This window comes from Strigops habroptila, chromosome 18, assembly GCF_004027225.2.
Source record: "Strigops habroptila isolate Jane chromosome 18, bStrHab1.2.pri, whole genome shotgun sequence".
Classification (NCBI taxonomy): domain Eukaryota; kingdom Metazoa; phylum Chordata; class Aves; order Psittaciformes; family Psittacidae; genus Strigops; species Strigops habroptila.
Window position 1 is genome coordinate 1,113,701 of NC_044294.2, and position 15,900 is coordinate 1,129,600.

The 15,900-nt window shown below is 47.7% G+C and overlaps 1 protein-coding gene across 4 annotated transcripts in view; it reads left to right on the plus strand.

Moving 5' to 3' along the window:
- SRGAP2 (SLIT-ROBO Rho GTPase activating protein 2) overlaps positions 1 to 13,489 on the plus strand; it is a 98,996-nt gene extending 85,507 nt beyond the window's left edge. For 2 of the 4 annotated variants that reach the window (XM_030473430.1, XM_030473429.1), the window contains exons 20-23: positions 1,390 to 1,570; positions 1,764 to 1,910; positions 3,993 to 4,320; positions 7,587 to 13,284. In XM_030473430.1, the coding sequence (XP_030329290.1) occupies positions 1,390 to 1,570; positions 1,764 to 1,910; positions 3,993 to 4,320; positions 7,587 to 7,970 (1,040 nt within the window). In that variant the 3' untranslated portion in view covers positions 7,971 to 13,284. Of the gene's footprint in view, positions 1 to 1,389; positions 1,571 to 1,763; positions 1,911 to 3,096; positions 3,679 to 3,992; positions 4,321 to 7,586 lie in introns of those variants that run through there. The other 2 variants (XM_030473428.1, XM_030473431.1) reach the window with 2 other exon arrangements.
- The last annotated feature ends 2,411 nt before the right edge of the window (positions 13,490 to 15,900 follow it).

Here is a 15,900-nt window from a genome sequence, read left to right on the forward strand (position 1 = left end):
AATCTCTCTCTGGTTGCTGAGGGCTGATAACAGGGTTCGTGTGAGGCTGACCACGGGCTTGCCTAAATGTGTGATTTGAATTCTGGGCTGTCTGGATTAGTGATGGATGGATTTACACTAGTTCCTCAAGCCCAGTTACTACCTTGCCAGCCTATGGGCAGCCTTGGAGGTGTAATTCTGGAGTGTATGCTCTCCCAGTTGTAAAAGCTGTGGCTCATGTTTGTCCTTTCAGTCCTTCTGCCTGGCTCTTGCACTGCAGAAGCTTCCCGTGATGCAGAGGAGATCTCAGTATGAAATAGTTTCTTTCCTTGTCCAGGAAGAGCAACCACAAATCTCTTTCTCCAGGGAAGAACTCAATCTCCATGGACTCCTCAGCTGTGTTAAAGCTCCTTTAAAGTAATTAGAGGCTGAAGTCTGCTGGGGCTGTGTGCTTGAGCTCATCTCCATTCCCCTCATTCCTACCTAGAATCGGGAGCTGCCTTAATGTATATTTGGACTGAACCAATGGCAGATTTTTCTAAGCCTTAAAAATAATCCACATGAATTTCATATTGATTTTCCTGAGTGTCTAAATGCCCCCATTGTCCCTCTGTATAATAGCAGAGTCCTGCAGGGACCCAGATTAGTGGCTGGTTGCGGACACAGCATGGCTGTAGTTCAGATTCCAGGAGCGGTCGGATTCGGAGCAGGGTAAGCAGCTCCCAGCACAGTGGTGCTGGGCACGGTATGGTGCTGGGGGAGCAGCTTGCTCTCCTAAGGCTGCCCAGCCCTCGGCTGGGGAGGCACTGCATGTTTTCCTTAGCTTCCATGACAGCTGGATGAATAGCACAGCCTCCCACAGAGCCTGAATCCGGTCTCCTGGGTCAGGTGAACCTCACAGGCAGCAGAAACTTCCTTCTGAATGGATGCTTTATTTCTAAAGCAGCTTGGAATGAGAGGATGTTTCCCTCCCTAAATGCTAATAACAACTCCTGCCTGCCCAGGAGGTTAAGCTTAGCTGCCTTGAAGAAAGCATAGCACAGGCAGGTTTTTGTCTGGAACATACCTGCTTGCTCCTCAGCTTTGGTATTTTATTTTATTGGGATACTAATTTTGCCGTTGCCACTTCCATCCTGGTACACTTCAATAGCTAAAAGTGATTTATGACTTGGGAAGTGGGAATGTGTTCGTCTCACAGAGAACAGGCAGATGCTGAAATGGCAGCATCCTCCTGTTATAGGGGTTCCCCTCTGAATCTTGCTGCTTCAACCCTCTGCTGCCTTAAGAAGCAACACTTTATCCTCTTCCATGCTCTCATCAGAAGCTGTTTTATGGTAGGTTTAAACTGTTGACTACTTACCTGAGCCCAAGTGTTTAGTGAATTGTTGTTTATTCCCTTCTATCTCCTAGAGTGTGAGCCCATAGAAGCGATAGCGAAGTTCGACTACATTGGCAGGACTGCACGAGAGCTGTCCTTTAAGAAAGGAGCTTCTCTCTTACTCTATCAGCGGGCCTCAGATGACTGGTGGGAGGGACGCCACAATGGAATTGACGGCCTTATTCCTCATCAGTATATCGTCGTTCAAGACACGTATGTTACCCTTGAAAGCCCATCAGAAATCAGGCTCTCTCATTTGAAAGACAAATAATAACTCTTAAGAGAACGATGCTAGCACAGTGCTGTTGTCCTGTATGTATGCTCACAGAAATACGCGGTGCTGTACTTGCAAATCGCTGCTCTTGGTCCTGTTTGGGTTGTGATTTCCTTCCCTCCTCCTTCCTAGTGAGGATGGTGCCTCTGAAAGATCCAGTCCGAAGTCTGAGATAGAAATAAACTCTGAGCCACCGGAAGAAAAAGTGACGGCTCGAGCTGGTGCCAGTTGCCCAAGTGGGGGTCACGTCGCAGATATTTACCTTGCAAACATCAACAAGTAAGAACAGCCTTGCATTATTACCCTTAACTGTACACATCTTGGTGATGAGTCCAGGGAAATACTTCCATCCCTGGAAAAGGTTAACTAATGAGCGCTGCCACCATTTCTCTCTGCTTCCCCCTCTTCTAACTTGCTCACATTTTGCTGTCCCCTCTCTGTGTGTCATCAGCGTGGCCAATGCTCATTTAAAATCCCACTGGCTTCTCCTCCCTCTCTCGAAGGTGCCATCTGTTCCCTTTTGCCCAAATATGTCCTATTTTCTAAGCTAAGCACACAGAGCAAGGGAGGGGAATAGCGGAATGAGTCCTTGTAATCATGTGTTCCCATTCGTCGTTCTGTGCTGTGATTTGTAATGTCTCATTTACAGTTAACATGCTTTGGTTTATGGGGTGGGGGACAAGTCCTTCAGAAACTGATGTCACATTCCGTGCTAAATGACATAGCTTCAGTCCCACCATCTGGCATTGCCTCTAACGTTCTTTGTTTCTCCGGCACTTCTCACCTTAGGTTACTAACCATATGCTTGCAGTGCAACCACACGCTCCCTGTTGCTCTAACTTTACCTTCTCAACCAGAATTTGTTACTTTAGCCAGCATTCAACATAATAAAAGCCCTGTGTAATTAAGCTAGTAACAGAATAAATTCCTTGTTCTGTTATTGATTTATTCTAGACCAGACTTATCCCCCTTATCTCTTTGATTGTTTCCTTAGTATTAAAAAAACCCCACCTCTCTCTATTGTGCAGTGAAGATATTAATATGAAATTACAGTTTGATGGGAGTGGATATTTTAAACCTTCAGTTAATTTAACAGAATGTAGTCTATCAAGGCATTAACAGAAACGAATCCTTTTTAAAGGTTTGGACCTGCTCATGTCCTACACAGAGCCTGGTCCTTAGTTTATGGGCGTCAGCAGAGCTCCACTGGTATCTATGAAGCTCTGTTAATCTGCATCAGCTTGGGATCTGGGCTTTCTTTTATGGTGTTTATTGTCTGAGCCACTGAAGTCTGTATAAGGAACAGACCTGTGCTGGAGCTTCAGCATCTGCTGGTTTTGGTAGCGTTGTATATAGTGTCTTTAAGCAGCCTGGGTAATGTCCACTCCGGTATTTTTTCCCTTTCCTAGGGAAACTGATATTTAGCAATAGTAGCATAAGACTCATTTTGTTGTTTTTTCTTTAGGAATGAATCTTCTGACCTATGTGTGAACAGACTTGAGCAAAATTAAATCAGATGGTTTCGCAATGACAGTTGTGCCACCCACTGAATTATTATTTGGATGCCAAAATCCTACTGGAGTTAACACTTTCTTGCAGTTACTCATGGGGCTGGTGCTATACATAAATGGATCCTTCCCTGTATAATGGATGCCAAGCTTCAGACCTATGGCATAAAGTATTCTGCTGCATTGGCCTTCATAGGATTTGAGTGGAATCGTGCTGTCAGACCGCATGGTGCTGGGATAGAAACTAAATTGTTTGGACCAGCTCATCCATTTGACATCATGTTTTGGTATATCTGTAGCCCTACACAGATAATGCCTTGTGGTGCTGCTAAAGCAATGAAAAAGAAACATCTATTACCACCAGCAAATACTGGAAATTGTCATTAACCCCAAACTAAGGGGTTCTTTGCTTGCCAATCTCTGAAAATAACAACTTGATGCCTTGGGCCAGGAGCTTAGTAGACTTATACTGTGTCCTCCAGTCAAAGATTGTAGCTCTGCTCTTCTAATGTAATAAAAACACATCATCAAAACCTGTTGATGGCACAGAGGGTTTTTTTTTTTGTTCAAATATAAATCCTTTTCCTCTTGACCAAGTTAATTCCATCCGAGTTCTCCGTTTTTGTTATGAATGTGCACAGCTGCCAGAAACTCAGTCTTCTTGTTAGAAGTGTTAAACTGGAATGATTTTACTGTTTTCACAATGACTCTTAAAATCTTGGGTGTATTTGTAATCTGGGCATCGCCATGTCTCTTCCCATTGTCCTCTGTGTTGTTTTGGGGGGATATCTTCAAATGACAGCCCGTTATGTGTACCTGCTTGTATTGATTTGTTTTGCTTTTGTGACTGAAGGCAAAGAAAGAAACCAGAGTCAGGCAGCATCAGAAGAGCCTTCCGTCAAAGTGACAGCCATGGACTAGGTAGTTCAATGGCAGAACCAGCCTCCCCAGGAGCCATAGCCAGTTCCAGACCCTCATCTCAGCCCATTATGAGCCAAAGTCTTCCCAAGGAGGTTCCAGATAAATGCTCCATCAGTGGCCACGGCAGCCTCAATTCTATCAGCCGCCACTCGTCTCTGAAGAACAGGATAGACAGCCCCCAGATCCGGAAAACTGTGACAGCAGGGAGGTCCAAGAGCTTCAACAACCATCGGCCCATGGACCCTGAAGTTATTGCACAGGTAAATGGAGTGCTGCGCCTTAAATTTGCTTTGGAAACTTGGAGGATGTTGGATACAATGAGACATTTTAATGCGAGTCTGATATGATCTCTTATCCCTTCCCTTCTCTCAATGCAGTGTTAACTTACTGCACAGCTTGAGGCTAGTGTTTCAAGCTCACTTTCTCTAAGTCACTGAGGCTGCTTTCATGAGCAAAGATAAACACTCAGGTCCTTCCTCCATAAACAACTTGGTGCTGTTCATGATTCAGAATTTAGTTTCAGCAATCAAAATGTCCAGTTCAGAAAGTTACACGTATTTCAAAGCTGTCAGCAAAAAATTAAACTATCATGATTTCAGGATGTGAGAAAAGTAAAGTATTTGGTGTCAATTTAACAGTCTCCTGTCAGCTGTGCAGACTTGCCTGTGGTTAGACATTGGAAGCATGTGGAGTAGTACAGTCAAAATAAAAGCAGGCTGCTGAGTTGTACAGGGCATCTTTATACGCTTACAGGGTTCACTGCATGATTGGAAACCAACTTTGAACATGATACTGCTAGTTTTCATTAGTTATTTCTTTAGACAAGTGCCTTGAAACAAGGGCAGGCTACTACTGATGCTTGTGCAGCTGTGCTCAGGCTTAGCAGAGCTCTGCCTGTGGGACTGGCTCCATACCCTGACCAGGTAACAAGGAAAATCAGCTGTGTCCAGCTCCGGGGCCTCAACACAAGAGGGACGTGGAGCTGTTGGAGCAAGTCCAGAGGAGGCCACGGAGCTGCTGCGAGGGCTGGAGCAGCTCTGCTCTGGAGCCAGGCTGAGAGAGCTGGGCTGGGGCAGCCTGGAGAAGAGAAGGCTCCTGAAGGGGAGACCTTAGAGCAGCTCCAGTGCCTAAAGGGGCTCCAGGAAACCTGGAGAGGGGCTTTGGACAAGGGCCTGTAGGGACAGGCCAAGGGGAATGGCTTTAACCTGCCAGAGGGGAGACTGAGATGAGCTCTGAGGCAGAAGTTCTTCCCTGTGAGGGTGAGAAGCTGTGGCTGCCCCATCCCTGGCAGTGTTCAAGGCCAGGTTGGACACAGGGGCTTGGAGCAACCTGCTCTAGTGGAAGGGGCAGGGGCTTGGAACTGGATGAGCTTTAAGGTCCCTTCCAACCCAAACCATTCGATGGTTCTATGAAAGTTACTCGTATTCCCTCTGTGTGGCTTTGAGGGAAAGGGATTCTTACTGTTTTCCTTAGTCTCCGCTAGTTTTGACACAGATGGGTTTATTCAGATGCTCTGTCTCTGTGCTTGTGCTCTGCATCTCTGCACACAAGATCTCTCTGTCCCTGCGCCTGGGACCACATGGTGCCGCAGCAGTGACTGCCCTTGACACAAACGCCAGCGGCATCTCTGTGTCCCTGCATCTGTGGTTTCACAAGTGGAACAGAAAACAGTTGAAAGTCAGGCTTTGATTTGAACAAGTGACAGCTACTGACGGCGTGAATGATGTTAACAGCACAAAGTTCCTTCTCCCATGAAGGACCTTCCCTTTCTGCCAGTCCAAGCTGTTAGATGTGCCTGCACACGCGTGTTGCCTGTACCAACTGTTTTCAGTATGCGATGGATCTATCTAAAGCCAAGGAATGTTTGGCTCTCAGATTACAAAGCCCTGGGAGACCCGGCTTCTCCGCCTGGTTCAGGAGTCGGGAGGTTTCTAAGGAGCTGGGGGAAGAGATGTGAAAATTAAACTTAATTTTTATTGACAAAACAGCAACGCCAAGTACTAAATAAGATCCAAATAAAAACCTGATCCATATTCTGATGGGAAGTTGTGTTTTGCTGGGTTAATATCTTTAGCCCATTTGTTACAGCGGAATTATAAGGTTCTTGTTTTCATCTTTCATTGTCCTTCCAAGGCTTTGGTTGACATAAATCAATTTCTTTGTTTTTTCAATTAAGCTCTAACTGAAATTGTTTGGTCTCCTCTTCCTGCCAGAACCTGAACTCCATTGTTCTTACTGGAGAAGAGTGTGGGGAGAGAAAGAAAAGAGGAGGGGGAAGAAAGAGGAAAGAGGAGGGGGGAAAGAGAGAAAAGAAGAGGGGGAGGAAAGAAAGGAGGGGAGAAGGCTGTGTTAAAGGAGTGTTTCTCTTTGCCCTGTACTATCTGTTCAATCACCAACTCATCATCATCGTGCATTTTACATGTTTTCCCTAACTTCATAAGTAAAATCTGCCTGGCCTCAAGATAGACTCGGGGTTTCAGATTACTGTCTCTGGCTTCTTCCACCATTCCTTCACTGATTTACCTTCCCCACCCCCTGAAAAACCTCTGAGGAAGCTCCAAAGCTGCAGCCAAACCGTGAGTCACAGCCAGGCTGAGCTCTTCTGCTCTCCAGTGGATGCGGAGCTCCGGTGAGCTCAGCGCGCAGGCTGGAGCCAACGCATAGGTCCTGCTACAGCCAGGCCTCAAGTCTATCTCCTTAAGTTGTTCTTATCAGGGACATCTCCTTATCAAGTCTATCTCCTTAATTTATCTGCTTATATTTATTTGTTAATAACTATAATACCTTATAAGAGGAACAAGTGCCAACTGCAGTATCATCAAATCAACCAGGTTGGAAAAGACCTTTTAAGATCATCAAGACCAACCTGTACCTCAGCACTGCCAAGGCCACCACTGAACCATGTCACTAAGGGCCTCATTCACATGTTTTTTGTACACTTCCAATTTCTGTGTACGCATCTGATATCTTCTGTGTTTTCTAAAGCATTAAAATGTTGAGTCCTGGGTAGTACCTTTCTGGGAAGGGAAGACAACTTGGACAGCAGGAAAGCCAGCACGAGCACGCAAGGCTTTCAGCAGTTGGTGTGTGGCCCATTAGTCAGTGTCAAAATCGTCAAGCTTCAAGAATTTACTCTCCTGAATCTCCTGTGCCAAAAAAAGTACAAGAATGGATCCTCATACTTTGAATCCGGTGTTTTTCTGTTTGTTGTTGTGTTTTGGGATTGTCTTTGAAGTCCAAGGAGCACCAGGGCCAGTAAAGGACCCAGTTAGCATTGAGACAGTGCTAGCAATGGCTTTGCTCCCTGATATGGAAAATATTACTGCTCACTGGCTTCAGTGTGTAATGCTGTGTAGTTTGGCGAGGGTTTCACTTTGACACCTAAAGGTCCTTGACCTACCACTTGGTTGGAGCGTTGGTGTTTACAGGCTGAAAACAAACACGTTGTTCTCAAAGACTGACTCTTATCTCTGTATTTACGTGTCTGGGTTCTGGTCCTCACTCAGTTCCTCTTTTGTGTTTGCAGGATATTGAAGCTACTATGAACTCTGCTCTGAACGAGCTGCGGGAGCTGGAGCGGCAAAGCAGCGTAAAGCACACACCAGATGTTGTCCTCGACACCCTGGAGCCTTTGAAAACATCTCCAGTGGTGGCCCCCACCTCGGAACCTTCCAGCCCTCTGCACACTCAGATCCTCAAGGACACTGAACCAGCTTTCCAGCGCAGCGCCAGCACCGCCGGCGACATCCCCTGCACCTTCCGGCCCGTGAAGTCAGTGAAGATGGCCACGCAGGTGAAACCTCCGGCCACGCGGCCCAAGCCCACGGTGTTCCCTAAAACAAACGCCACGAGCCCCGGCGTTGCCTCCTCCGCGCCTCAGCAGCCTGCTGACAAGTCGTGTACTGTCTGAGGAACTCCCCGCTGCTGCTCCATGGATACAACTGTGTCGTTTCAGATGAAGAGACTCTGTTAAAAGACATGAAACTTCCTATTTAACTCCTGGTTTTGAACTTCAGCTGAAGGTTAGTTGTGAACTGCTCCTCACCGCTGGGAGCGCTTCCTGGGAGGGAACTAAGTGGTAACAACCTCATCCCATGTACCCGCATCAGTGATGTCCGTCAGGCCGCGCTTCGGAAATCCGGGATCGGGTCACTGTGAAGCTGAGGAGGAAAAAAACAACACACACAAAGTGATGAGTTGGACCTTGGTTTCTAGTTGATGCCTTGTTCAAGTGTTTGGCCACCGAAAGGAATAGTCAGTGGCGTCCTGTTTTGAATACTGGTGTAGTGACTTCTATATTCTGTGTTTCATTTATCACAGGGAAACAATAGGATAGATTTTAGTCTACTGCATGTTTTGGTGCCACTGGTTACGTGGAGCTTGGACATGCCCCTTTCTTGTGCATTCTTACTATGATTACGTTGCCCGCTGGTGCCACGGTGGTTAAGGGTCTGTCTCGACGTCCATCCCATCCTCTGGTTTTGTTTGTTTGCTCCCCCCAGGGCCAAGGCTCTTGGCCATCCAGCCTCATGCTTTAGTTGACACTTGTCATGAAGAAAGAGTTTACTCTGGAGCACTCTTAGATTTTGTGGAGTTCTACGTAATATGTGTCTGTGCAAATATAAACAAACATGTTCCTGAGGTTTAGGAGCATAAGAAAGAGCCCAGTTGTTGCTTATGGACAATCTAGCTGTTCCCCCGCCCTTTGCTCTCCCATATTTAAACCCAGCTTTATTGTTTTTCAGTGTAATTTTCAGCCCGTAGGCTATGATGTGGTGTGTGGTCTCGGGAGACTGAATGTAAAAACAAGTTAACTTTTGGAAACTCAGTGTACTCTGACGGGAGTTCATTTCCTAACGCACACATTCTTGTTTTGATCATACATCAGGATGGATCCTTACCAAAATCCCTGTTACAAGCACTGTAAAAACTTCAACCCAGAAGTTCTCAAGCTTTGTATCTTCTCCCTCTCCCTGGTTGCAAACGCTTTGGTCGGTGGTTGTGACCACTGTGAACTGCTTTTAGGGGTCTCTGCTCTCATAGAGCGGTGTAGGAGATGCTGCTGGGGACAGTGATGGGACAGCATGCGGCTACCGAGTGGCTTCCCTATGTGCTCGTTGCTAGACTGGCATGCCTCCGTAGGACTCAGACGTGGGAATGAGTGCTTAGGACTTGTATTTATATGGCAGGCAGCAAATGCTTCAGGCTCTAGCAGGCTGCATGGACTCTTTTGTACTCTACTGAGAATCTTCCATAATGCTGACATTTATTTAATGAAACAAAATAAAAGGCATGTGCCACTTACAATGGTGAAGGAGATCCCACAGTCCTGCAGGAGAGGAGACTCTGGCTGACCCTCAGTTCACCTCCTTCCCAAACTCTTCTGGGATTTAAAACAACCCTGCACATCTCCTGTTTTCATCACATAAATTCAGGCAAGGACAAGAGAAGAGAAGTCGTTTTTCTCTCCCATTTTGCTTTGAAATCTGTGGGTTTCTCACCCTTGGCTTCCTTGTGACTGCAATGGTGTTTTCATTAGCACTTGGGAATCCGAAAAGAAGAAACAGAACTCACATTTCTAAGAGCAGGTTCTGAAATGTGCTTTTCTGCTTCATTTAGGATGTGACTCTCAGAAATGGGCTGGGGCTTATTTGTCCCTGTCTGTCCCCACACGCACACCCCCCTCTACAGAAGTTATATATCCATGTTGAGGATGGCTTTTAAAAACACCGCCTTTCTCTGTGCCCTAAACTAAGCAAATTGGGGAACACCGGGAAGATTTCCATGAGAACACTATTACCCATTCCTCCTTAGCTGATCTGTAGCAGCCATTCCCCTTGGGAAGCGCCGCGGTACGTGTGTGACTGTCACTGGACCATGCCCTGTTCCTCCTGCAGGGGAAGATTCCCAACAGTGTGACCAGCGACCTTTGCTCTCAGGTTCTGATGGACTTCTGCCACCAAGGAATCACTTGTTCTTTTGGGGAAAACTAGAATTAAACTTGTAATTTTTTGCTCAGGCAGAACTTTCTGGCATTTCCTTTTAAGTAGGGAGGTTTTGGGTTTGTTTCCTTCTTGGTCACGAATGACCAAAGTTAATCTGTGTCAAGAGCAGGCTCTCTGTACATTTACTTCGACTCATTTGTAATGCCTTATTTTCTTTAGATTTTTATGCCTAGCATTCATGTTTCTAAGAATAAGTGTCCAGCCACGCACAGCACATTTGGAGGAGATGCTCTTTGCTACCTTTGAGGTCTGAAGTATGAATGGAAACTGAGATTTAACAAAAAATAAGACTTCGGGTTACTGTAACAGCAACTGTCTGTATCTGAATTACTGTGCTTATCTCTAGCATCCACAGCTTGGGGACAATCCTACTGTCAAGGGGAATGTGCTTAGCAGGATAACCTGTCTCTTGAGCAACTCAACTGGAATTTTGGTGTGCACTGTGATTGACACTTCCACTTGGCAGCGAGCAATACGGCAGGCTGAAATCATCCTTCCTCTTCCACGTGCTCCGGGTCTGGCCAACCAGCAGGAAATTCACACACGCACACACCCGGGAGGATGAAAGACAAAAAAAGGAACTTTTGAGCTTGTCTGCTTCACCCTGTGAACATATGAGGCTGGGAGAACAGTTGCCACAAGTGGTTTACAACCAGTTGCTGCAGGAGAGGTGGGAAGGAGAAACTGGAAGCGTCGGCGCCGCTCCTTGCAAAGCCAGTGGGCATCTCATTGAAGAGACCAACGTAGGGTGGACAAGTACGACACGGTGGTTTGCTTGGGGAGGTACCAATGTTGCTTCATATCTTCATACTCAGAAGAAATATCAGCTCTTCCATGGAGATTCTCTTTCATGACTTTTGTGTAATGTTTGTGTCAAAAATCAAGACAAGAAGTGTTTGATAACTGGAATAATGTCTGTCTGTTTGATAGTGCTTTGTATGAACAAAGGATTCTTGTTCATCAGATGCTGGATTGAAATAATCCAAAGCACCACTTTTAAAATAAAATACCATTTTAGGTGATCAATCTTCACAGTTTCTGAAGCTCGAACCTTTCATGTTTTCTTTCCCGAGTCGGGAATTGAGCGGCGTGGTTCAGCGGTTGCTGAATTCCTGCCTCTCCAAGGTAATCCAAAGGCTCGTGGTTTAGCAGTTGTAAAGTTGTTCTTCATGTCGAAGCAGTGGGACATGAGCAAACTCTCACTTTCTCTGTACTGGCTCTCTTGTTGCAATGAAAATGATGAAATCATTAGGGTGCACTGTGACAGCAGCAGAAAATCGTTGTGTGTGTATGTATTTTGATACCTGTTCCAAAAGAGTCTTTGGGTTTCCTGTGATGAATACCTCATGTGTTGGGTTTGGGGAGTTTTTTGTTGATTTCTTTGTTGATTTTGTTGATTTTTAAGGCAAGATTGTTCTTGCACAAAAGTAGGTTAAGATAACCGAGTTCTCATTTATTTACTGAATCAAAACCCTTCAGAGCTGGGCAAGAAATTCCATCTGTCATGATTCCCACCTCGCCGTTTGCCTCCGTGCTTGGAAGAGCTCTAGCAATATTATAAGACAAAAAGAGGTCGTTGCAGATGGAGTTTGCTGCCTTATTTCTCTTCTTCTGTGTGTCAAACCCTCAAATTCATTCAGGAGATGTTCTTCAACAGAAAGAAATGTCTCTGGTTAGCGCTTCAGCTCCTTTCCATAGGTGTGTACCTGGGCTTGGATGAAATCCATCCTGAGGGAAGAGGTAAAGGAGATGATGCTCTCAGCAAGGTGCAGCTCAATAGTAAGGCAATGGTAATGATGGAAAACACCCCTTGAGACAAATTGTCTGTTCAACTTGGGAAGACATCGAGGTGTTGGGCCCCAGTCCAGCCCCAATCTGCCTGTTGCCCCTCGGGGTTCAGGATGTGGGGCTGCTGCAGTGGGGCAGGTCAGGGGTACCTGCACTGGGCAGCGTCAAGCCCTGACTCCATTTACTCATGAGTCTGTGAGCTGCAAGGTAGGAAAACTGCTTTATAAAGAAGAATACAAGGGAAAGTGAAGCATTTGGGCACTTCCATCTCTAAGGAGCCTGAACAGAGCAGAAAATGGGGTGAACAACCTGGGGCTTGATTTATTTGGAGATTTTTAGGGTCACGAGCCTTTCTGTGGGCTCACCTGGCCTTGGCGAACATCTCACCAATGTGGTTATAGGCATCTGTCTCCTTAGCAGACTGGGAGCACTGGAGGCCTTCATGGGAGGGAGCAGTGTTCTCTCTGGGGTGAATATCATTCCCTGTGGAATCTTCCAGCCTCCAGGTCTGGAAAAAGGCCGAGTCCTCACTGGCGCTCTAGACTGAACTTTGGGGTTTGAGCTTAACATATCGCTTGGGAAGAGAATCCTCTCTTTGGATCAGCTTTCTGCTTGTCTCTGTCTGTGTGTGACAACCTGGTACTTGAAAATCAAACTACTTGACTCGCTGCCTTGTGCCCACCAGAAGGCAGATGAATTATTTTCCAGGATTGCTTCGAGGAGTCTTATTTTGGTGGATCCGGAGATGCCAAAACAGCAATTCAAGACCTGGAAAACGCAAGGTTTCTTTTTTAGTCTATTTTTTTTCCTGTTCTATTTTGTGCTTCCTATAACGTAGTTTGAGACAAGAGTGGTGGTGTTCAACGATAGGCCAAAAAGAGGTGAAGGTGGAGAGGGAGGCAGCTCCCTACTGTACTAATACTTGATATACCAAGCTTCATACAGGGTAAATATTTAGCAGTTTGCAATGGGAACAAGAGATGGACCCTTCCTTTTCAAGGCACTATAGTAACCTTACTGCTGACGTGGACTTCACCAGCCTTTCTCTCCAGTCCTGGACTTGGAATAGCTGAAGTCCAACGGGATGGACCCGTGAGCGTGCCAAACTGCTGGAGCAATACTTGTGAGCAGCAGGTTCTTAAAGCCCAGCTCCATGTAGCCAAACTAGGGCAAATCTTGAAAGCCACCTCTGCTGTGTCCCACAGGAGCGTGGTGGTGTCCCGGGTCTGCTGTAACGTAGGGAATTTGGGTGGCAAAGTGGAGAAATGTGTGTTTTCTCTGTTGGTCTGAACCCTGGGGCCGGCGGTCGCGGGCTCGTTGGGTTTGGGCTTTATTAGCAGTTGTCTAATGGTGGGATGGAATGTTCTTGCTAAAACAGTTTCCATTGTTTCATGTCTTCTACACCAATATATATACGGTGTATATATTAAACTGTGTAAAGTTGTACTTTGTATATAGAACTCTGTACAATATGGAGGTACATCCTTTTTTTGTTTTCCTTTTGGTACAGTATTGTACAGTATTAGGAGTAAACGTGTTGGAAATGTTAAATCCATCCTGGGGCAACAAAATGTATCCATTGTCATTAGCAATAGTTTTGGAGAAATAAATGTTTTGGGTATGGTGGAAATCCTGACCTGTGAATGCTGGTACGTGATGTACAGAGCGAGTGTGAGTGACTGAGAGCTGGATGCAGGTGACTGTGTTGGAATGAGAGAGAGGATGAGGATGACCTCAGGAGCCTTCCTCAGCCTGGGGAATTCTGGGGAATCCTCAGGGCTTTTATTTGAATAGCAGCTGGTTCTGGTGAGTGTTGTCCCAGAGTAGATTGGGTGGAAGGGACCTTAAAGCTCATCCAGTTCCAACCCCCTGCCACCCTCACAGGGAAGAGCTTCTGCCTCAGAGCTCATCTCAATCTCCCCTCTGGCAGGTTAAAGCCATTCCCCTTGTCCTGTCCCTACAGGCCCTTGCCCAAAGCCCCTCTCCAGGTTTCCTGGAGCCCCTTTAGGCACTGGAGCTGCTCTAAGGTTGCCCCTTCAGGAGCCTTCTCTTCTCCAGGCTGCCCCAGCCCAGCTCTCTCAGCCTGGCTCCAGAGCAGAGCTGCTCCAGCCCTCGCAGCAGCTCCGTGGCCTCCTCTGGCCTCGCTCCAACAGCTCCACGTCCCTCTCGTGGGTAGGTGATGAGGAACCTGCGGGGTGCAGGAATACACCACTCCCAGGCGCTGGGGTGCTTGGCTGCAGCAGGGCAGGAGCATTGCGGGGAGCACAGGGATGTTGGGGACTCCAGGGAGCGCGGTGCGGAATTGATGCTGGGGTTTGACATTTGGGATTCTCTGCCTTTGGATTTCAAGGAATTAATTGTCTATGATGAGGTTTGATGTTTAACCCAGTCATTTTGTGTTCTGTTGGAACCAACCCCACTGTCCCTGGGGTGAGCTCCCTGTGCTCCCAGGGCAAGGAGGGGGCTTGAGGGGCTGCTCCCTCTGTGCCCGTTATATCCCAGGGCTGCTGTAGGGTTCCATTGCTCAAATCACAGCAGCTCTTCCCTGTGAGGGTGCTGAGGCGCTGGCACAGGGTGCCCAGAGAAGCTGTGGCTGCCCCATCCCTGGCAGTGCTCAAGGCCAGGTTGGATGTGGCTCTGCCTCCTCTGGGATCAGCCTGAGAGGCCAAGAGAGCCGGGAGCTGTCCTCCGTAAACCACCAGCCAGGGGGAATGTGTCTTCCCATCCCGGTCCTCCATTAGTCTCCATTGATTCCTGAGAAGCACCGGTGGCTTCTGGCACCGTGCTTGGGTTTTCTTAAAGCATGAACTAGGAGCCCGAAAGGGAAGGGGGTGACACAGGTAACAAACGGGGTTTGATTTTCCTTCCGGGGAGGACGCTGCAGCGAATCCCTGCAGGAGCCCTTCTGATCGCCCCCATTCTTCCAAACCGCGGCCAGGTCTGACCCTCCCCTCACAAACCTCCTCTTGGTTCCAACGGATAAAGACACGCAGCGGGATGCGGTGGGAGCATCCGGTCACCCGTGTGACAAGGAGCAGGTTTGTCACCGGGACAACACGGGCTCCCCCTGCCCTGGGCCGTCCCAAGCCGCAAGGACACGGTCCCCGCTGCGGGCAGGGGCGCTGCTGCTCTGGATTCTTTAGGCTTTGCTGCCACCAGCTGGAACAATGGTTTTTATCACGAGCTTGATTCCGGGGCCGTGGGGGACGGTCGGGGCAGATCCGGTGGGATTTGAGGTCTGAAAGGAGCCGGGCTCTATCACAGGGCAAAACCCGATGGAATTCCGCACCCATTGAGAGTGCTGCGGGGACCGGGATGTCCGAGAGCTCACACCATCAATGTACGTTGCCTTCCCTTTCAGGAGCTGTGTGAAAGACTCACAGCGCAAACTGAGCATAACCTTTTTGGGGTGTTATCCACTATTTTAATCATTTCCTTCCCCCGTCACCAACCCTGTCCCGAGCTGAAGCAGGTCAGAAGCCTCAGAAAACACCCAGGTCTGGGGTTTCTGCCTTTTAAACCCCTTGGTTTCAGTTTCTTTTCACTGTAGAGCTGAGCTGGCAGCGGGTGCAGGGGAGCACGTGGTGCCCCGTTGCACCCACAGCAGCTCCCAGCCTTTGTGCAGCTCCGGAAGAAACTCCGCTGGAATTTCCCCCCCAGAGGTTTCACTTTCCCCCTTTCCTTGTGTTAACTGCTCTTATCTGCAGAGTCAGTGGTGGCTGAGGTGTGAAACGAGCTCTTCAGCACCTCAAATCGAGGATCTTTTTGCCTGGTGAGTGAGCGATGTGGCACAGCAGCCCGGCCAGCGCGTTCCCCCTCTTCATCCACAGCCTGCACCCACAGCAGTGCGGTGGGGGGAGATCAGTGCTCCTGTTTTAGGGGGACAAGCACAGGCCGATGGACACAGACACAGAAAATAGGGCTGGAAATGACTTCAGGAAGTCACCCTGTCCGTTCCTCTTCCTGTCAGCGGAGCTGCAGCAGAATGACTTCAGTCAAAGTGATGTGGTTTCGCTCGGTTCCACCACACGCTGATGGGCTCATGGA